General features: G+C 49.4%; 1 protein-coding gene across 1 annotated transcript; it reads left to right on the plus strand.

Annotated features, from left to right (window-relative positions):
• Positions 1–11,366: 11,366 nt before the first annotated feature.
• On the plus strand, positions 11,367–16,928 carry LOC309964590 (NUT family member 2D-like; the record flags this gene model as incomplete). The annotated part of the gene is made up of 6 exons (XM_082843707.1): positions 11,367–12,052; positions 13,010–13,138; positions 14,185–14,357; positions 14,810–15,105; positions 15,504–15,620; positions 16,137–16,928. 6 exons carry the CDS (start codon positions 11,367–11,369, stop codon positions 16,926–16,928), a joined length of 2,193 nt encoding a protein of 730 aa, XP_082699833.1.
• Between the last annotated feature and the right edge of the window lie 6,021 nt (positions 16,929–22,949).

A 22,949-nucleotide genomic window follows, 5' to 3' on the forward strand; every position in this document is an offset into this window, starting at 1 on the left:
ATGAAAAATCTGAAAGTGAAATCAAGAAAACACTCCCATTTACCACTGCAACCAAAAGAATAAAATATTTAGGAATAAACCTACCTAAGGAGACAAAAGACATGTATGAAGAAAATTATAAGACACTGATGAAAGAAATTAAAGATGATACAAATAGATGGAGAGATACACCATGTTCTTGGATTGGAAGAATCAACATTCTGAAAATGACTCTACTACCCAAACCAATCTACAGAGTCAATGCAATCCCTATCAAACTACCACTGGCATTTTTCACAGAACTAGAACAAAAAACCTCACAATTTGTATGGAAACACAAAAGACCCCGAATAGCCAAAGCAATCTTGAGAACGAAAAACAGAGCTGAAGGAATCAGGCTCCCTGACTTCAGACAAAGCTACAGTAGTCAAGACAGTATGGTACTGGCACAAAAATAGAAAGATAGATCAATGGAACAGGATAGAAAGCCGAGAGATAAACCCACGCACATATGGTCACTTTATCTTTGATAAAGTAGGCAGGATAAAGTAGGCAGGATAAAGTGGAGAAAGGACAGCCTCTTCAATAAGTGGTGCTGGGAGAACTGGACAGGTACATGTAAAAGTATGAGATTAGATCACTCCCTAACACCATACACAAAAATAAGCTCAAAATGGATTAAAGACGTAAACGTAAGACCAGAAACTATCAAACTCTTAGAGGAAATCATAGGCAGAACACTCTATGACATAAATCACAGCAAGATCCTTTTTGACCCACCTCCTAGAGAAATGGAAATGAATACAAAAATAAACAAATGGGACTTCATGAAACTTCAAAGCTTTTGCACAGCAAAGGAAACCACAAAGAAGACCAAAAGACAACCCTCAGAATGGGAAAAAATATTTGCAAATGAAGCAACTGACAAAGGATTAATTTCCAAAATTGACAAGCAGCTCATACAGCTCAATAACAATAAAACAAACAACCCAATCCAAAACTGGGCAGAAGACCTAAATAGACATTTCTCCAAAGAAGATATACAGACGGCCAACAAACATGTGAAAGAATGCTCAACATCATTAATCATTAGAGAAATGCAAATCAAAACTACAATGAGATATCATCTCACACCAGTCAGAATGGCCATCATCAAAAAATGTAGAAACAAAAAATGCTGGAGAGGATGTGGAGAAAAGGGAACACTCTTGCACTGCTGGTGGGAATGGGAATTGGTTCAGCCACTATGGAGAACAGTATGGAGGTTCCTTAAAAAACTACAACTAGAACTACCATATGACCCAGCAATCCCACTACTGGGCATATACCCTGAGAAAACCAAAATTCAAAAAGAGTCATGTACCAAAATGTTCATTGCAGCTGTATTTACAATAGCCCAGAGATGGAAACAACCTACGTGCCCATCATTGCATGAATGGATAAAGAAGATGTAGCACATATATACAATGGAATATTACTCAGCCATAAAAAGAAACGAAATTGAGCTATTTGTAATGAGGTGGATAGACCTAGAGTCTGTCATACAGAGTGAAGTAAGTCAGAAAGAGAAAGACAAATACCGTATGCTAACACATATATATGGAATTTAAGGGAAAAAATGTCATGAAGAACCTAGGGGTAAGACAGGAATAAAGACGCAGATCTACTGGAGAACAGACTTGAGGATATGGGGAGGGGGAAGGGTGAGCTGTGACAAAGGGAGAGAGAGGCATGGACATATATACACTACCAAACGTAAGGTAGATAGCTAGTGGGAAGCAGCCCCATAGCACAGGGATATCAGGTCAGTGCTTTGTGACCACCTGGAGGGGTGGGATAGGGAGGGTGGAAGGGAGGGAGACGCAAGAGGGAAGAAATATGGGAACATATGTATATGTATAACTGATTCACTTTGTTATAAAGCAGAAACTAACACACCATTGTAAAGCAATTATACCCCAATAAAGATGTTGAAAGAAAAAAGAACACACAAAAAAACTGCACCTTAATATATCAGCAGTAACAAAGAGATGTTACTATGTCCTGGACAAAAGAAGGTCTGGTATGCACCACCACCAATTACCAGGGATCCTTGGACTGAGGAAAAAGATCCAACCAGAAAATCCCAAGGAATGGGGACTGCAAACTGATTCCAAACAAATTGGAGAACTATAGCCGCCACGAACAGTTCCAAGCATGGAAACTGGGGGCTGATTCCAAACAGATGGGCAAGTGCAGACTACACTGTCAGCAGTGCCCAATGTGGAATCCAAGGAACAAAATCAGGGGCTAGGGTTTACCGCTCAAAAATATACTGGCAATAACCAAGAGATGTTACTGTGTCCTGGGAATATCCATATGAAAGGCTAGGGCTTTGGTCTCAGGGAGAATCCTCTACCAGCCCAAACTGTCCTGCCCTGTAAAGGAAAGCCAATTAGATTGGGAGCACAAAGGCAAAGAGAATGGAGCTCAAACCCAGAGGAGCTTACCAACAACCTTCAGGAAGGGCAAGAAAGACAGGGAACTCAAAGGACTTGTGGGCACCACACCTGTTCCTCCTTGTCCCAAATGTTATCAGAAATTTGCTTCAGATCCCATCACTGCCACCAATATATGTACCTTTTTCTTTTTAAAAAGATAAGCATTTCATCATAAAATCATCCTGTTAGCAGTAGCAATCATAAGAGTGGATTTTAGAAAAGTGCACATACATATTTTTATACAGAACATTTCTGGAGGGATACATATTAAACTGTTAGTGGCCACCTCTGCATGCCACCAATGTATTAAAAGACAAAATTTAACTGAGTAAATTTGAAGATTTACTTTGAATTTTGAATAAATTGGCTTTATTAAACGATTCATGAATCAGGCAGCATCTCATCTGATAGAAAGGGAGATACTCCAATGGGTTACACAACACGGAAGGCTTTTTTTTTTTGGCATGCCACATGGCATGTGGAAATCTTAGTTCCCCAACCAGCGATCGAACCCATGCCCCGTGCATTGGAAGCGCAGAGTCTTAGCTGCTGGACCACCAGGGAAGTCCCAGAAGGCTTTTATAGTTAGGAGGGTGGGACAAGGAAAGAAAGTCATCATCAAGGGAAAAAATGAAAGTTCACTGGAGGAAAGGAAAACTTCAGGTGACAATGGCGTCTCATTGGCTAAACTGCGGAATTTTCTATTAGCTATTTCTATTTTCTATTTCTTGTTGCTGGCCAGGAAGGAAGTCTTCCCTCCTCCAGCTCGGGTAGTAAGGTGGTTGCACTTCCTCTTTGGGGTCAGTAAATGACCTCTTCCTGTTGGGGTAATTGATGATGAGTTACAAGGCATGAGAGCTCCCTCTACGGGGGGGCCTTCCAGACTCCAATTCTAGTTGAGGTTTCCTTTTGTTAACATTCACAGCATGTTTTATTGGCAGGAGGATTCACAATGAGGGAGAAAAGGCCACAAGACTCACCAGAAAGAAGGCTCAGAAATTCTTGGGTGGGTCCAAGGGAGGCACAAGGTGGCTGTAGGGTCAGCTGGTGGCTACGATGATCACATGGTTCCCTCTGATGGGTTTGCAGCTCGACCTGGAATAGTGAATAAAAGGGTCAGTTCATCCTATCAGAGAAACATGAAACTGAGATAAGCTTCCCACTGCTAGAAGCATCTTGTGCCTTCAGAAAAGAACAGAGAACATGTCTAAAGGGTTTGGGAACATCAGAGCCATATCTCCTCAGAGTGGGACTCCCAAGGCTCTCCAGGTCTCAGTCCCCAACTCTCCCTCAGTGACAAAGCCTCCCCACCTCTGTCCTTGTCAGCTCAGTGATCCCTAGAGGTCCTGCCTATCCCTGAGGACTTAGGTTTCCATGGAGACAGGTTGGTTGAGACCTAGTGGTACAGTTGACCAGCCTGATATGCAAAAGTTCCCACCACCCTGGGGCAGTTGGGCTCAGGGACACATGGCTCTGGACCCCATGTGGAGGGTATCCTTGCACGTCAGCTGTGCCACAGAAGAGCAAGTAACGCCTGTAGCTGTCCAACAGATTCTCAGGGGGTTTTCCTGGGAGAGCCCTTGGTCATCTGACCTCCTATCCAGGAAGCCCCATGACTTTCTGACTGCTGCCTGTCACGCCAATAACACACCTGTGAAGGTTTTGCTCTGCATGGCCATCTGTCCACCAGGACCACCCTTCTAGGGACCTAGATGCTAGGACCACACAAATGCTGAAGTAGTGTCCACCTGCCGAAGGTACAGACACCTCTGTAGCCATCTGCATGATTTCTACTGGGAATCAACAACATTTATGGGGATTCTCTGGCCCTAAAGAACAGGATAGGAGCAATGCAATGATTCACAACTACCAGGGTCAATGCACATATACAAGGGCCCATAGCCCCAGATGCCCCACTCACAATTCACATGAGTGTCCCATACAAAACCACCGATGCCCAAATATTCTTGCTTCATACATACATACATCCAAACACGCACATCAGTAGTACGCTGGTAAGTGCTTGATAAAAACCTCTCCAAGAAAGGTGGGAAAGACTTCACTTATGGTATCTACATGGTATAAATATTCCCAGCATGACCAATTTAAAGCTACCCACCTGACATCACTAAACACAGAGCTGGGAAGAGATAGGCACCATCGACTATCCCAAGCTAGTATGAACCAGTTCCAGCACATGCCATACCTTTTCCTATGAATATGTGCACAGAATCCACTTACACCCCAAGTAGAACCCTCAACTCCCACCACAGATATATAACCCAAAGGATACCACATATACATATGTGTTTGTACACACACACACACATATATATCCTGAACACACACGTACATTTCTACCCTCACCCTGAATAAATACACAAACAGACCACCTCTTACTACCTAAATTTTTACAGGCGAAACCTTACTCACCCTGAATATTCACATTCCACCCTCACAACTATATATACACACACAACTTGGGCCTGAAAACAAACATGTGCAACCGATATGCCATCCAGATGGACACACTGAGTACCTAAACACACAGGCCCACCAAGTCCACAACTGTCTCATGTGCAATCCCAAAAAAGACCCATATGCAATCCCACAGCCCTGGAATACATATACTCCAGGAACCTGCACACACACGTAACCTACACACTCTACTGGTTTCCAAACACACAAACTAAACTCTCACATCCCGCAGAATACATACCCCACAAGCCCCAGGAACTCAAAAACACACACAGACACAAATAACCTATACTTATCAAATACAGCTGACCCTTGAACAGCTTGGGGGTTAGGGCCAACCTTCCATGCAGTGGCTCTGCGTCCATGGATCCTGTAGTAGTCCTGTAGTATTTACTGAAAAAGAAATCCACTATACGTAGACCCGTGGGGTTCAAACCCGTGTTGTTTAAGGGTCAACTGTACATACAAGTTCACCTCACTAATACTGACAACACACATACAAGCAACACCACTAAATTCTTCAGGCATTACATTTCAAAATAGACACATAGAGGACTCTAAGCCTCCTGATATACTCACAAATCACAAATACACACACCCACAAACTCCCCAAATGCTCAGACACACTCAAAACAGAAAAACACCGACAACCTCTGCAGTCTTACTAATACACATACACAATTCTCACACACCTATGGACACACACATGCAAATATTCCTAACCCCTGAACATATGGATCCCCTCCCAAACACTATACATTATGCTACCTCTCCAGAATACAAGCTCCCCACCACTACCCCAACATATAAACTGTATATGTGTGTGTGTATATATATATTTCTACCCTCACCCTGAATATATAGACAGACCACCTCTTACGCCTACCAAACACATGTATAAACACCCTAGCAATCTCCAAAGAAATACACTTTGAATACTCCTAACAACTCCATATCTTATGAACAAACTTTGATAATGCATGCACCTGATGATGGATACGCACACGGATTAGAATACACAAGTAAGATACATGGAAATATCTCCAGCAAACCATTTATGAAACAACTTCCATATATCAACTTATCCCTAGCTATCAGGAGCCAGCTCACACATATACAAGTACTAACAAATACCGGTACCACATATTTCTAATACATATAAATGCAATTGTCCATCTTCCCTGTAGAAACATAGAACCCCACCTCTCTATCAGATACACATATACTCACTTCCCAAAATACATAAGCCTAAGAGGCTCCTACTGAAAATTACAAATGCACAGCCTCAGCAAATATTCCTCCAAGTGGCCATGCCCCTTGAATACACACACAAACTCATTTAACACACAACTCTCCACAAGTCCTAAATAGCACCACAATTACCCAGTACACTACAAATATGCGATAATATCACCCTATACGCCCTTTCTTCCAAATACACATACAGTACCACACTACTGGCATATACATAACCCCACATTCTCAACCTCTCACACAGAATTAACTCTGCCATCTTGCAGAATACAGAATCATACAAACACAACATACCTACATATACAACATCCACCAGTCCCATAAAATAGTCACAGACTTGCCCTCTACACATCCAAATATACATAGACAGCTCCTGAAAATGCACACACACAAACACCCCATAACCATACAACATGCCCTGAATACACAAATGATCAGCCTACATTCCCCAAATATACAAAATAAACAGACTGGACACCCAAAGTAATATACACCACGACTTTTCCTGACATTGCCCTTATGCATAGGCAGATAATCCTTCCAAACCCACCATTAGACACACACAAATCCCCAAATTCATGGGAGAAAAGAACACATGTAAACATATTCCCCAAACACCAAATTACAAACACCTAACCACCAACTCCTTGAGTATGCCTGCGTCACATCTCAACACCCTCCAAATACAGCACTCACTCTTACACACTCTCACAAAAACACAGGCATGACCTCCCTTCAAACACAAATATGCACAGACAAAACCAACCTGCACATTTGACTACATATCAGATTCCCACCAACCAATTAAATATGTACAGACCCCATCTATGCTTGCAAATCAATCATGATTTGACATCAGACTACAAATACATGTTTATGACCACATTCAGCAAAGCTGCTCCCATCCCTGACAAAAGAATGCAGTTTGAACATAAGTGTTGATTGATGTTTTTATGATAAGAAGGAAGACACTAGTGAAACTATGAGTGTGTTCCTTCGATCTTCACTCATTTTCCAATCACCTGAGCTACACCTTTGGAACCAGATGAGGGTTTTCAACTCGCAAGAACTTCCCTCTAGCTTTTGTACTCTTCACAACGCGCAGACTAGAACGGCAGCTGTTGAATAGCTCGCACACACGATTTACCCCCCACTGTAGGCCCCGCAGTCACTGAACCCTTCATGCAGCCGGCTCCCCAGTGGTGCCAATAACCCTGGGGTAAACACCTCAAGGGAATCGAGCTCTATGGGGGCGTGAATCCACATTGTGGCGAGTCTCCTTACACGGACAAGGGCACAAATAACCCACAGGGTGAACAACAGCGCAGAGCGGTGACACCTGAGGGGTGAAAAGTCCCCGTACCGCTTACCTCAGGATTCCTATAATTGACTCGAGAGGCCGCCATGACAGCCCGCTCCCGCGCCGGACGGCCGTTGGGGCCCCACGGTCCGCGCTCGCGCATGCGCTCCTGTCTTGCGGAGCAAACTGCCCCAACAGACGCTGGGAGCCGTTGGAGGACGGCGGTCCGCGTGCCCGAGAGCCCTGTGCCCAGTGGGCGTGCGCAGGCGTACAGGCGCGGGGCGCGTGGGCATCGGCTCCAGGAGGTCGCTGCAGGAGAGGAAAGAAATGGAGGGTCGGGCACGCTGCGGAACTTGACTGGCGACGCTCCTCGCCGGGAACTTTCGTGACGGTCTCTTCTTCAAACCAGCTCTTGTGAGATGTGCACTCGTGATTTCTATATTGCACACGTGAAACCCATGCACTTAGCTACAAAGAGTTCTGGAGAGCTCCGCTGTAAGCACAGTAGCCTCAAATTGGGGCAAGTGCTTTCATGCCCTTTGGACTGCAGTTCCTTGGTTCTTGTTTATGCCTTTCAGAAAACAATAGGTCCTTTTTCCTAGCAAGCCTTAAGTTTCTGTTCAAGAACAATTCTAGGAAAGAATTTCAGACCTGGGAAACACTCTTAAGATACTGTCTCCTGACTCCGTTCCTAGAGTTTTTCCAACGCATTTACTCTTCTAGAATATTTTCTCTCAGTGTATTTAATACATGGAGGTTGTTCAATAAATGTTGATAAACAGGTGTGTCCTTTGTACGGTTTTGGGTTTTTTATTAATAATTTTGAGAAAGAGTTGACCATCTGGGCCAATTTCAACACAGCAGGTAGTATGGGAACAATTTTACTTTCCCTCCCTCCTTTTTTATAATATCTTGCAGAATTCCGCTCTTCTATAAAAATAGATTGCCTTCGTTTTTAGTTGCATGATGTATCTCTGGGAAGATTTTAATGAAAGAGATAACACTGGTTTCCTCCGGGAAAGAGGACTGGGTTGACAGGGCAAAGAGGTGGGAGGAGGACTCACCACTGCATATTCCGTTTTGCACAATTTAATTTTGAACCATGAGAAGGTGTTACTCGCTTAAAATATTATACTAAAATCATTTAAAAGGTAAAAAACTAAATCTTTAACAACCATGGAATACTATGAGAAAGACATTTAGTGAATTCTGGTCTTGGACATGGGGACTGCATGACAGTTTTTTGATGGACGGGGGCTTTCCAGCACAAAGGGTCATTAGTAAGGCTGGTCCTGCTGGATGTTGGTTGGAGCACAAGGACCACTTCCTTAGGAGTGATGTACATACAGCAAAGACACTGCATCTGCTGAGACAATCCTAATTTCAAATACTCAGTTCCACGTGGCCATTATTTATGTTTATCAGACTAACACTTGTGTATTTTGTTCAGAAAGTCTAGTCTCTGTTGAAGTAAGTCAAGAGCCAGGTAGGAAGCAGAGTGTGTTGAGGGACACAAAACTAGGTTGATGGATAAAGACGTGAAAGGAAGGGACTGTCATGTCCAACATCGGTGCCATGAATCAAAAAAAGTTTATCAACTGCCTAAAGAGGCACACGCCAATTGTGTTGCCACTGTGGGAGATGGAAGGAACTTCCGGTTCTTGCCTACCTCCCAGAGCCCTCGTGGAATGTCCCCCCACCGCACCCCACCCCGACCCACGTGCGCTCTGCCCCTCCCCCACTGCAGAACGTTTCAGCCCACATTCTACTGTTTAAATTTAAACGTGGCTCTCCTTTACTTGGATCCTGAGCAACTGCTGAAGCAGGTCGCTCTCTGGGTCCTGGTCTTGACTTTTCTCATTGAGGCTACCAGGCAGCAGTAGTCCGTGCCCAAGCCTGCAGGATGGCTTCAGAAGGAGGTAAGCCTATAGGTTGGGGGTGTGTTTTCAGAGACCCTGCCATCTCTCACATCCTTCGGGTTCACATGTGACACTTCACTGTGGGCACATAGTTGGACTGAAGTAGAGGGAGAAGAGAGCACTGGACACACAAGGACATTTCACCTGGGGAGACTGGGGAGCCTGAAGAAACCTGAGACTGCACTGGGGAGGAGGGGTCTTTGGAGGTAGATCAAGAGGAATTGCCCTGGCTATGGAGAAAGGATGGCAGCAGACAGGTTGATTCTTTCTAGAGCGGAGACAAGCCACTCTGAAACATGTGTGTAAGGATGTGTGTGATGTCCTGGTGGTGACACAGGGAGGGTCATGAGGAAAGCCTAGACCTGTACTATGTTCCTGAGGTACCTGAAGCTTGCCTCACCATATCTTCCAAAGGGGTTTGAACAGGAGCCTACTGTATCTCAGGGGGCCCTGGGGAGAGATGGTCTTGGTGAGAAAACTATTCAATGGGGCTGTGTGTGGCCACACCTGCAGTGAAGTGTCCTCTCTGAGAGCGAGGCAGGAGGTTACTCTAACTGCCGCAGCCCACACCTCGTCCACTCCTCCCAGCCCGGAGCTCACTTCTCAGTTCAGGTAACTGTTGCCTTGGATTCAACAGGGGATGGGCAACCGTGTAAGTTCAGCCAAGAGAGGGCTCAGGTTCCTGAGTTGCTCTGAATTGTTCTTCCTTTTGTGGAATCGCAGTACTTCAGACCTACTTCATCTTGTCCAGTATCTCATGGTGGACCCTCAGGCTGCCCTGAGAGGAAGAGTTTGTTCATATTTCATGTCACTCCTTCATGGACAGGGAACAGATGTGGAGTGGGGTTGTTTCGGGTGGAATGTCTATGAAGGCTGCTTCCTCTTTTAAAGGGGAAAGGAGTGTACCCCAGGGTCAGGAAGACGATCTTCCGTGTTACTATTAAACGTCCTATGACACCTATTCTGGTTAATTAGGTGCACCGTGGTGTGTACCTTGTTCTCCTGAACAGGGATGTGTTTCAGACAACTTGGTTGCCATGGCACCTGGCTTATGCTTGCTTCTCAGATTGTCTCTCCGTTATTGGGAGCTGGAAGGGGAAGGACCACAGGCGGTCTATACTCCCACGACCAATGTAACATAAAAATTCCCTGGCCCTTGTTTAATCCTCTGCAGCCATCACTGGCTGTGAAATGACAGAATGTAAGGGACACGTGCCTACTTCTCAGACCCCCCCCCACCTCCTAGGAACAGAACTCCTGAGTGATGACAGTGACTCTGGGCACTGGGAAGGGGGTGGCAGGACCTGGCCCATGTTACGTACCTGCTGTGGGTTGTTCTGAGATGCAGGTGCATTCTGGGCCAGTGTTATGGGTTTGTATCAGGATTCCATTAGAGGGATATTTTCCAGCATTGTGTTTTGTTTTGCGAGGCTGGGAAAGAAAGAGGGGATTTATACTGAGCGTGGGAAAAGGAGGACTGAGGAGGAGGTGGGGCCCTAATATTTTACACAGTGCCTTTGGGTGCCTAGAACTTACCTTGCAGAAAGTCCCTACCTGCTAGTACGCCAGCTGACGGGCATTTCTCACAGAGCGGATGTCCACACAGTTCCAGGTCTTGGGAGACAGCCTGTGAGGCTTAGCTGCCAGGGGGCGCCTTAGGGAGGCTCTCCAAGTGAGTGCTTGCTGAGGCAATTTCTTCTTGGTAGGCAGGCATCAGGGGCCTTGGTGGATGGGCGCAGGGTCACCGGTGGAATAATTCTCAACTGTAGGTCAGGGCATGAAAAGCACTTGAAGACATTTGCACGCTGCAGTTTCCCTTGTCCAAGTGTCTCTCACCTGTGGAGATTTACACTCTGATGCCGCAGAAAGCCTCTGTCCCACTTGCCCATTCTCCTCCTCCATTCACTCCTTTCCTTTGCCTCAACAGCATCTCCAGTGCTGGGAACAGATGTCGTCATGCACCTTGGTGCCTCCTTGTCTGATTCCATGGCAGTGCTCTATCCTCCACCCATTCCTGACACCCAGCACCGGCCACCCTGGGGGCAGCACCTGCCACCTCCCATCACCCCAGCATTCCCTCCTGGCAGCAGCCAGCTGCTGCCAGCTTTCCCCACGATGCCTTTGGTGGCTAATGGTGGCTGTGGACCCAGTGCCCCTGGGGCTTGCAACCTCACTGTGCAAGTCAGGTCACAAGGGAGGCCAGTGGAGGCGCCCCAGACTCAGACCTTTATCATAACTCAGGGCCCCCTCACCTGGAGCGCTCCAGGGGCCCTCAGCGGGACTACTGCATGTCCTCCACCCGTATTCTTAGCATCCCCTGCGATGGAGACCATTGTGACTGCTCCAGCTGTTGGAGTTACTCAGGCTGGCAAGGGAGGCTGGACCCCAGGCTTTCCTCCTCAAGCTCCACTACCAGCTGCCCAGCTGGTCCCCATCATTCACCCAGTGAACTCTGGGCCTTGGCCACATGGCACTTCCAGGGAGGGCAGCCTGGCCACCAACCAGCCCTATGCCTCGCAGGGTGACTGCTCTAACCCCCAGAGCGTGTACAGTAACTTCCGACGTTGGCAGCGCCTCAAGCCACTGGCGCGGAGACACCTTCCCCAGAGTCCTGATGCAGAAGCTCTGTCCTGCTTTCTCATGTGAGTGAACGCTCAGGGGGTCATGAGCTTATCGGAGCTTTTAGATAAAGGGGACCTGGGGATGGACTCGCAGGTTAGGTTTCTAGGGATACTGGAAGCAAGGTCTGAGGGCGATGTCCATGCTATGAGAAGGCACATTGTCGGTCATATGCGTGAGCCTGGCAGGCCATGACATCATGACTGAAATGTGCCTCATCTCAACTGACCCCACCACCCTGAGAGTCTAGCCAACTTGCTCTTCCATGATTCTCATGGTAATATGGACTGCAGACTTGCAGTCAGAGAGGGTCGTGCTGTAAGGTGAGGAGCCAAGGAGTGGATGCCGCACTCTCCTGTGGTGCGGTCTCCTTTCATACAGGACTTGAGTGTACGTGGCTGGGGGAGGTCACTTCGGAGGAGGGGGAGGAGTGCGGGGCCCAGGCGAGCGCTTAATGCACGCCTCGACTTCGTTGTTGTGGAGAATTCCACTAGGAACAGGGTGATGGTAGAGCTCTCCTAAGGGCGTGGGCTCTCTCCCACTAGAGCTGTGAGCCTGGCAGGCATTTCCATCCTAAACCTCCGGTCCCTCGAAAAAAGGGGACAGTCACACTTCACTCAGAGGACCGTGCAGAAGACTCCTTGGGCTAATCTATGGAGTGTTAGCAGATGGCCTGGCACATGCCACGTCTCATTGATGATAGTGATTTTTCTTATGAAAAGGCAGGCTTGAAGAGGAAAAGAGCTCCCCAAGGCACAGTGTCCCAGCTGTAGCCTGGGAGTGGATGGTCATCCTCGAGTGAGTGTGAGGCGGTGACAGCAGTAGCCGGGAAGGCTTGTCTTTGCCCTCCCAGACACCTGCCTCTCACCCTCCTGTTGCTCAGTCATGCTGCGTTGAGTGATGTGTGGTCCACATTGGCGGGTGGGGTCAGGCAGGTGGGGGCTGGGCTGGGCACGGAGACTGACGCCAAGGTCTTACAGCCCAGTGCTTCGATCCGTGGCCCGCCTGAAGCCCACCATGACGCTGGAGTGGGGACTGGGCAGGGCCGTGCAGGAATGGCAGCGCATAAGCAACGTTGACCGGATGATCTACTACAAGATAGCGGAAAAGTGAGTCAGCGTCCTGGGCCCAGGGGCTGCGTGGAGGCTGAGGCGAATGGGTGAGGGCAGGGTCTGGCCATGGGGGTGCTCATCAGAGAGGACAAAGGAGAAGGGCTGTCACTCAGAACAGGGGCCCCGCAGCCCAGAGGCCCTACTGTCCTCCAGAAACCCCTCCCTCACCTTGACAGTTTGGGTCTTCTGTCCTTCCTCCACCAGGAGCTCTGCCCTCCCCTGATTTTGACCTACCCTTGCCTTGACATGAAGGTCTCAGGATGGGGCAGGGTGACGCTGTGAGTCCAGGTGGGGTCTAACTCCGGCCATATGGGCTGGGCCGGGGAAAGAGCTCCACCCGCCAGCCTGCTGCTTCCTTAGTGGTGGGTGGCTGGCGGCCACTGACATAGATTTGGGACCCCCTCTCCTCATGAAAAGTGGCCTGAGTGGGTACACTGGCATCCCTGAAGAGGCTGGGGAAGCCACCTGTCATCAGCCCGAGGGTCTCTGGCCCTTCCGTTGTTTGCTCCATGGTAATCCCCTTAGTTTAAGAAAGAAAAGCAAACCAACGAGCGCCTCTCAGAGGAAAGGAAGGCCTCTCCTCTAGGCTCAGCACCCACATCATCCAGCCTCTCCTGGGCCTTGTCTCCAGGTCTCTGTTCCAGGACTCTCAGTCCCAGCCCAGGGTCCTGGATTCGGGCAAGGACCCCTGTGGGGAACACATGCCTGTTCCAGCCTCTGGCTGTCAGCCCTTCATGTGGTTCTGGATGGGGACGGGGGGCATGAGGAGGGTGCCCCCTGGGTCAGCCACGTGTCCCATTGACCTGGTTCAATTCAGCGACCTGGGTCTATGCTGTTGAATGGCCTCCAGTGCTGGTGAGGCAGGAAGGGTCCCAGATCTTGTCTCAGTTTCAGGAGCAGCTCTCTGCTGTGCACAGCACCTCACAGGGCCTTGACAGCCCCAAGGCACATCCTCTCCCAATCCCTCATTCTTGGCTGCCTTTGTTGGGCTCCAGAACCCAGGCCTTTGTCTCAGGGTGGCCTTTGCCTCCGTCACCTCCCAGGTTCATGGAATTTGAGGCCGAGGAGGAGATGCAGATTCAGAAGTGGCAGTGGATGCAGTGTGCGCAGGACCTGCCTCCTCCAACCCCACCGAAGCTGGATCCTCTGGGGCCCCCAGTCCCGAAAGTGGGCCTTCAGCCAGGCACTCAGGTTTCCATTGGAGTTGAAGGCACAGGTAACAGGGGCCTAGGGTTGGCCACTGTCCCCACGTGGATCCTTTTCCTTCAAGACAGGGGCATTGGTCTTTCAACCAAAACAGCCACTGAGGCAGGGGGTGGGGGCGTGGGGTCTCAGCTGCCCTCTGTCACTGCTGGGTATTGACTTGGTCAGTTTTGTAACTCCTCTCACACCTCCCTGTCAAAGGACCCCACACAAGGTCTGCCTAGGAAGTGGGCTTGATGGCGAGACCCCTAGAAAATTGGAGGTTCCCCACTTCCTTACTTGTGACTCTCTTAGATGCCCCCCTTACCTCCCCTCTCCAACAGTGCATGAGGCTTCAGGTGGTCCTGACCCCCCCACACCCACATCAATGTCGTCCAAACAATGCCCTCACCAACGTGTGCTCAGTGGTCAGGAGGTGGACCGGGAGTCCCTCACCTTCCTTCCCTTCCTCCCGCTCTGCCTCAGCCTGTGCTCCCAGGATGTCCGGCCCCAGGGCCCAGCCCTCCCGCCCAAAGCCACACAGCTCCCAGCAGCCCCCGGAGCCCAAGGCACCCAAGGAGATTCCCCCCGAGGCTGTGAGGGAGTATATGGACATCATGGATGCGCTGGTGGGGCCCGTCCACTCAGCCACAGGCGAGTCAGATGCAGAAGGTGGAGAGGACGGAAATGAGCTGAAGCAGGAAGAGGACGGCATCTACTCGGACCCGGGCCTCTTGAGCTACATTGACAAGCTGTGTTCCCAGGAGGACTTTGTCACCAAGGTAGGCTAGGCCTGGAGCCTGGGGTCTACAAGATGCCAGGGCATGGAACACTCAGCACCCAAGATCTGGGTTCTGCTCAGGCCGTTGGGACTTAAGCTCAGCTCCTTGTTCCTGAGCCTGGTGTTAGGGGAGGTTTACGCAGATGTATGTGTGTACGTGTTTGTGTCTGTCAGTGTGTATGCCTTTGTGTGTCTGTGTATGTGCCTCTGTATATGTGCTCTTTTGTGTGTGACTGTGTATGTGCGTGCGTGTGTGTGTGTGTGTGTGTGTGCGCTGAGCATCCCCGCCTTGTGGAGGGCAGTGGGGTGGGTCTCTGCTTTTCACTTTCCCTTCGGGTCTTCTTGTCTCACAGGCCACTCCTGGCCAAGGATGCTCACAGCCTCTTCTTTCTGTCTGAGGTGGAGGCAGTCATTCACCCTCGATTCCTGGCAGAATTGCTTTCCCCAGACCCACAGCTGGATCTCTTGGCCCTAGCGGAGGAGCTGGAGCAGGAGGAAGGGCTCACGCCAGAAGAAGTGAGCCAGGGGAGGGAGAGGGACACTCAGGGAGCCAGGGGACCCCACGGGAGGGAGACTCCAGGTGATCCAGGGGACAGGGGAACCCAGATGACCCAGGGGAGCCAGAGGAGGGAGGGATCTCCGGTAGAACAGGGGAGACAAGGGACACCCAGAAAGACCAGGGCACGGAGGGACCCCAGTGAACAGGGGAGAGGTAGGGCACCAGAACCTGAGGGCCACCTGGCGCTGTCCATCCCTCCCTGCCTGGGAAGCTTGGCATGGGGAAGGGCCCGTTCTTGGGTGGGTGCAGTGCAGGGTGAAAGGAAGGAGAGGAGGGGAGCCGGGAGGGGTGGGAAGGGCACAAAGCTGGGAATAAGGTGCAGGAGGATGGCAGGAATGCCACAGTGTCTGTATTTGGATTCGAGTCCTGGGGTCCCCCGTCCCCTCCTTCCCCCAAGGGCCATTGTCCCACTGCCCAGGGCTCCTCCTCTCACACGTGTGTGGAGCCAACACTGTCCTCCTCCCTCCTACCAGCTGGTGCAGAAACGACTCCTGGCCTTGAAAGAGGACAAGGGTGTGCGGGCAGCCCCGAGTCACAGCGTACCCGGAACGCGCTCAAGTCCTTCTGAGCCCGACGCCGGCCAAGGTGCCCAGAGGCACGACCAAGACCCCCATCTAGGGGTCAGTGATGAAGCCTGCCCACCAGAGGTTGATTCTGCGGCTCCTCATAGGCTCATCCAAACAGACACTGGCCCGTGCAGGCCCAAAGGCTTTGTTCCCTCTCTTGGACGTCAGGAGGTCTCTCCAATCCGGGCCGGACGGCCCTCCCCTCCCCAGGGTCAAAGGCGCGCTGGCCCTCTACGGGGACCCAGGGACGCGTCTGTTCTCAGAGAGGCCTCTCCTGTTCGGGAGGCCCGAGGGCCCAGGGACGGGTCCAGTGACGACGACGAGGAGCTCCCCAGCCTGGCCTTCCTGTTCGGCTCTCTGCAGAGCCTGCTGCCTGGCTGGGTGTCCCAGAGTCCTGCCCATGCCTCAGGCCTGGCCTCCCCTGGAGGTTGGGGGGCCCAGAGTGCTCCCCACGCCCCCTCCCGTCAGAGAAGAGGCCTCAGCCCAGCTCCACCAGCCGCTCCCAAGTCGAGGAAGGGGGCTCTGTGTGGACGCCCAGCCAGTGCTGAGAAGCTGCCCATCCCTGGGGCTGGCCTCGGGGTGTCTGGGAGGCCAGGCTTGGCTCTGGGGCCAGCTCGCCCCTCACAGCCGAGAAAAAGAAAGTGTGACCCGTGTGTCACAGAGAAGAGTAGGAAGTGGAAGAAGCACTGCAGCCAGTAGGAAACAGCTGGGCCAGCCCTCCAGGGCGAGGCCCCAGGGCGGCCCCCAGGGGAGCCTAGGGGCTCCTCCTCATCCCAGTGCTGACCCTGGATGATGTGGGGGGAAGGGAGGGAGGGCAGGACCACCAGGCCGGGGAGGGGGAGCGGGATTGTGGGGGGTTAGGGAGGTGGGAGAGGTGGGTGTGGCCAGGTGTGTGTGTGAGCAGGACCTTTGGAGTGACTTATATCAATTGTGAATAAAGATCGTCTTGGTGGGAAATGCTCTCAGGCCACTGTCATCTTGTTCGTGTTGCGCTGCTCCACAGAGAGCGATCCAGAGAGGAAGGAAGGATGAGGGAGGTCACAGGAGCTCTGGATCTACAGGTGGCCAAACCTTTCCTCCACATAGACAAGGACTCCTCAGGCTGCCCCTGGGAACGCACAGCTCTCACTTTCCCCAGGGACCCCCTCATCATCCCCTTCTCTAAAGTCCGCTTGGCTAGGGGCCTTCTGGGGCCTCTGTACCATCTTCTGCATCCCTGAACCTTCTGGGGAGGCAGAGCTGCTTTTGTGCCTTTCAGCCCTCTGGACACTCACCAGTTTCTAGGATGGAGCCTGGAGACAGCCCTTGTCATTATGGAGCTTCTCTCTGCTTCCCTGAAGTGGCCAGGCGATGGCGCTGGGATGACCCTCCGCTCATCCAGGGTTTCCTGTGTGGGTGGAGTGACCAGAGAGGAAAAGTCTTGGCCATGGGGACAGGACTGTCTGCCTCGTCGTAGCGCGAGCATCCTCTAGTCCCACTGGGATTATTGCAACGTGGAGAGTGGTGGACACAGCTACCTCTTAATCCCAACGAGGATGCAACAAGGGGAATGGGTGCGGGGAAATTCATGGGGCACCCGTGAAAGGTGTGTATAAGGGTAATGACAGTTGGGCCCCTTTGTGGAACTTGTGGGATTTCTCTGCAGCAGCATCTCGTTCAACTGAGGGAGGAGGACCCATCTGGCTGTGGCTGTGGGGACTGGCCTCAGGGGCCTATGGGTGTGCAGAGACACCCCAGGACTACTGTCCCTTCCCTTTCCACCCATGGCTGGACATGTGTGTGTATTGGCATCAACACTGATTTGTATTCCGATATAAGACGGTTCCTCCTAACAAACTATGACCACGTTTCACAAGAACAGCTTGCTCACAGGGGCAGCAGGGGTTGGGGAGAGGTGTCTGTGGCCCCAGATCTGGGTGGGAGCTGGGATCCATGCAGAGGAGTGTGGAGGCCTCAGTCACCGTCCTGTGGGTGCCGGCAGAGACTTCGAATCATCAGAGCAGGGGAAATGACCCGCTCACAAGGGTGAGACGAGCAAACAATGAGGGGCAGGGCACCGACCCCTGCTGTCTCCCCGAACTGCCCCCCCTTGCAGCCTGCTTAGCCCCCGTCATGGCCTGTGCTGGCCCACCTCTGAAGCCCTTTCCTCCTAAAGCACTCAGATACTCTGATCTTTTGTGAACCTGCCCTGGGCTTCACCCCCCTTCCCTGCTGGCCAAAGCCTCTTCTCCTGCTTCTGAGTTCTGATTCGTTCCCCAGGACCCAGGCGGGGTTGGGACAGCAGAGACTCCCTAATTCGCCCTCCTCCTCCCTGAGATCTTGACAATCACCTTTGTATGTTTCTGTGATTTTAACTACTGTAGATACTTCATGTGAGTGGCTATGATATGTCCTTTTATGAGTGGCTTATTTCACTTAGCATAATGTCTTAGAGGTTTATCCATGTTGTAGCATGAGACATGGTTTCCTTTTATTTCAAGGAAGGAAATATTTCATTCTATTTATAGACCCCATTATCCATTCATCTGTTGATGGACATTTGGGTTTCTTCACATCTTGGGTATTTTGGATAATGTTACGATGAATGTGGGTGTGCAAATATCTGTTTGAGATCCTGCTTTGAATTCTTTTGCATACAAACCCAGAAGTGGGACTGCTGGATCACATGGTAGTTATATTTTTAATGTTTTTTAAAATTTATTATTTATTTATTTTTGGCTGTGTTGGGTCTTCGTTTCTGTGTGAGGGCTTTCTCTAGTTGCGGCGAGTGGGGGCCACTCTCTTCATCGCGGTGCGCGGGCCCTGTCACTGTCGCGGCCTCTCGTTGTGGAGCACAGGCTCCAGGCGCGCAGGCTCAGTAGTTGTGGCTCACGGGCCTAGTTGCTCCGCAGCACGTGGGATCTTCCCAGACCATGGCTCGAACCCGTGTCCCCTGCATTGGCAGGCAGATTCTCAACCACTGCACCACCAGGGAAGCCCCTATTTTTAATTTTTTGAGGAAACCTCATATTGTTTTCTATAAGGGTTCTTCCATTTTACACAGTCACCAAAAATGAGAAAGATAGTCACCATCAAGAGCTTGGTAAATATCCATCTTATAAAACTGTTTATGCTTTTAGCACAGCTGTAGATAATCACAATTATGTATAATAATTATATTTTGGGCTATATAAGGTGTCATGTAAATCATATTGCCTTTGGCTGCTTCTTTCAACATTCTTACTTTAAGAAAAATGGATATATTAGATGTTCTTTAATTTTTTAATTATTTATAATTTTGCATTGTATGCAAACATTAATAATAATTTATCAGTTCCCTTGTTGGTGAACTTTTATAATTTATAATGTGACAGGGTAATCAGTTCCAGAGGAAAAGTTTTTCCTTTCAGAACTTTGAATATTTATTCCATCGAATATGGCTTTTGTTACCGTTTTTTCAAATTATGCCATCAGTACACCCTTTCATGGTGGGTGATCAGTTTCCTTGCTAATTGTTTTTTTTAAGATTGTCTTTTGTCTTTTGTGTTCTCCAGTTTCTTGACGTGTGATTAGTTTCAGGTTAAAAAAATTTATCCTCCATGTGATCTATTTTGCTTCATTAAGTGATACCACATTCTTCATCTCATCTAGAACATAATATTATCTTTTTCAAATGTTACTTCTACTCATTCTCTCCTGCCTCTACTTCTAGAGCCCTGGATATATGTATATTAGACCATCTTATATATTCTCTATGTCTTCATCAGCTTGGACGGCTATAACAAAATGCCATAGACCTGGTGGCTTGAAAAACAGATGGTAATTTCTTAACAGTTCTGAAGGTTGAAAGGCCAAGATCAAGGTGCCATATTCAGCTCCTGGTGAGAGTTCTCTTCCTACTTTTCAGATGGTTGTCTTACTGTGTCCTCACGTGGCAGAGAGAAAGACGGATCTCTCTTGTGTCTTTTCTTCTAAGGGCATTAAACCCAGTATGAAAGCTCCATTCCCATGACCTAATTACCTCCCAAAGGCCCTATCCCCAAATACATTGAAGGTTAGGGCTTCAACATAAGAATAGGTGGTGGGGGGGATACACGTGCATAGCATTCTGCCCCTGGTACCCAAAATTCCTTTCCTTATTGTACGCAAAATACATTCATTCTATCCCAACAGCCTCAAAAGCCTTAACTCATCCCAACATCAACTGTAAAATTTTAAGTCCAAAGTCTGATCTAAACACCATCTAAATCACATATGGGGGAGACTGGAGGTACTATTCATCCTGAGGCAAAATTTCTCTGTAGTTGTAAATCTGTGACCCAAACAAGTTAAGTGTTTCCAAATACGATGATGGGACTGGCATGTAATAGACATCCCTACTCCGAAAGGAAGAAATAGGAAAGAGGGAAGTGATGACAGTTTCCAAGCAAGTCCAAAGCCTAGCAAGGCCAATCCCATTAGATCTTAAGGTAGGAGAATAATCCTCTTCGGTTTGAGGCTTTGCCCTCCAGGCCCACTGGGGTGGCAACATCATCCCCACAGCTTGGTGGGGCAGCCCCACTCCTTCAGCTTGGTGGGATGCCACTCACTCTGCAGCTCTCTGTAGGTCCTCTGCCTACTCCATGACTCTCTGTGAGGGTGACAATCTCACACTTTGAAACTGCGGCCCCCTGGGCCTGTGGTGGGATTGACAGACCCGATGACCTCGGAGTCACCTTTGGGGTCCTTCTTCCCTTTTCTTCAAGAGGAGTACACAGGGCTTCCCTGGTGGCGCAGTGGTTGAGAGCCTGCCTGCCGATGCAAGGGACAGGGGTTCGTGCCCCGGTCCGGGAAGATCCCACATGCCGTGGAGCGGCTGGGCCCGTGAGCCATGGCCGCTGAGCCTGCGCGTCCGGAGCCTGTGCTCTGCAACGGGAGAGGCCACAACAGTGAGAGGCCCATGTACCGCCAAAAAAAAAAGAAATGAGGAGTACACATTCAAGGCCGAATTGCTCTAGTCTCCCATTCTGTAGAATCCAAGAATTCTGACAGTCTTCCCTCATTCTGCCTGGCTGTCTCTGTCCCCTTTAGTTCAAACTGGCAGTGTCCCTGCTGGTTTAATCCTTCTCTATTCCTGGCCTCTGCTGAGAGGACAAATTAAATTAATAGCACACCTGCTACACCCTTCGAGTTTTCTTCAGAACAAGCTTTCTCACTTTTAAATATGGATAGGCTGAGAAGTTTCCAAATCTCTAAGTTCTGATTTCTTTTTTTTTTGCGGTATGCGGGCCTCTCACTGCTGTGGTCTCCCGTTGTAGAGCACAGGCTCTGGACGCGCAGGCTCAGCGGCCGTGGCTCACGGGCCTAGCCACTCCGCGGCATGTGGGATCTTCCCAAACCGGGGCACGATCCTGTGTCCCCTGCATCGGCGGGCGGACTCTCAACCACTGCGCCACCAGGGAAGCCCTCTGATTTCTTTTTGCTTAACAATTTGGTCTTCAATTTCTCTCTCTCCTGATGAGTTTTACTCTGAGCGGTGATGAGAAACCAAGCTACTTCTTCCAAACTTTGTTCAGAGAGCTCCTCAGATGAATATTCAGTTTCATCACTCACAAGGTCTACCTTCCAAATAACACTAGCACACAGTTCAGTCGAGTTCTTTGCCACTTCATAGTAAGACTTGCCTCTCCTCCAATTTCTAATAACGCGTTCCTCATTTCTGTTTGAGACCTCACCAGAATTGCCTTTAACGTCCATATTTCTATCTGTTCATGATTATTTCTGTATTCTCTACAAAGACAGAGATTTCCTCTCCAGTGTGCCTCTTTTCTTTCTGAGCCATCGCCAGAATCACTTTTAATAGGTAAGGGCTGAAAGGCCTTTATGGTGATCTCAGCTCTTTTTTAGCATGCACTTCAAATCTCTTTCAGCCTTTACCTACTATCCAATTCCAAGGCCACTTCCACATATTTAGGTATTTGCTACTTCTTGGTACCAAAATATGTCTTAGCTCAAGGGACTATAACAAACTACCACAGACTGGGTGGCTTAAACAACAGACGTTTATTTCTCACAGTTCTGGAGGCTGCAAAGTCCAAAATCAAGCCACCAGCAGACTCTAGGTCCATAAATTTCTCATTCATAATTTCTGACCATTTCTTTTCTGTGCTACATTTTAGCTAATTTTTCACATCTGTCATCCATGTCATCCACTTCCTCTTTATCAATATCTGATCTTTTTCCCATTCACTTTGATATACAGATGTGTGACGTTTGTATGTTGAATTTCATCATACACTATGAAATATTCAATTTCAATGGTCAAGATTTACTAACATAAATCATTTTTACCCAAAATGACAGGGCTACCAGGACTCTGCCTTCACTGGCTGCCCCTGAGAATTGGACCGAGCAAGCCCTGTGGGGATGAGGACCCAGAGGTCTGGTGGGATGGGGCAAGGGAGGACCAAAGGTAGCCACAGCAGCTCACGGCAGCATCTCCAGGAAGAAGAACATCCCCGAGTGAGGCTGCCAAGGGCTTGGCACGTCACAGACCTTATTTCCCTCAACTAGCACACCTCAGTGCCTACTCTTATAGATCAAAGAACTAAAGGTCTCAGAAGTTGCCAACATTACTTTCTCAAGATCATGGCTTCTAAGGGCCTGGGCCTCCTCCATGTCACCCCGGTGTCTTAGGGAGGGAGATCTGCAGGCAGAAGTCTGTGGTGCTGTGTGAACTGGGCAAAGTCATTCCCCCTCTCT

The sequence above is a fragment of the Leucopleurus acutus genome (assembly GCF_964270905.1).
Source record: "Leucopleurus acutus genome assembly, chromosome: 7".
Taxonomy (NCBI): Eukaryota; Metazoa; Chordata; class Mammalia; order Artiodactyla; family Delphinidae; genus Leucopleurus; species Leucopleurus acutus.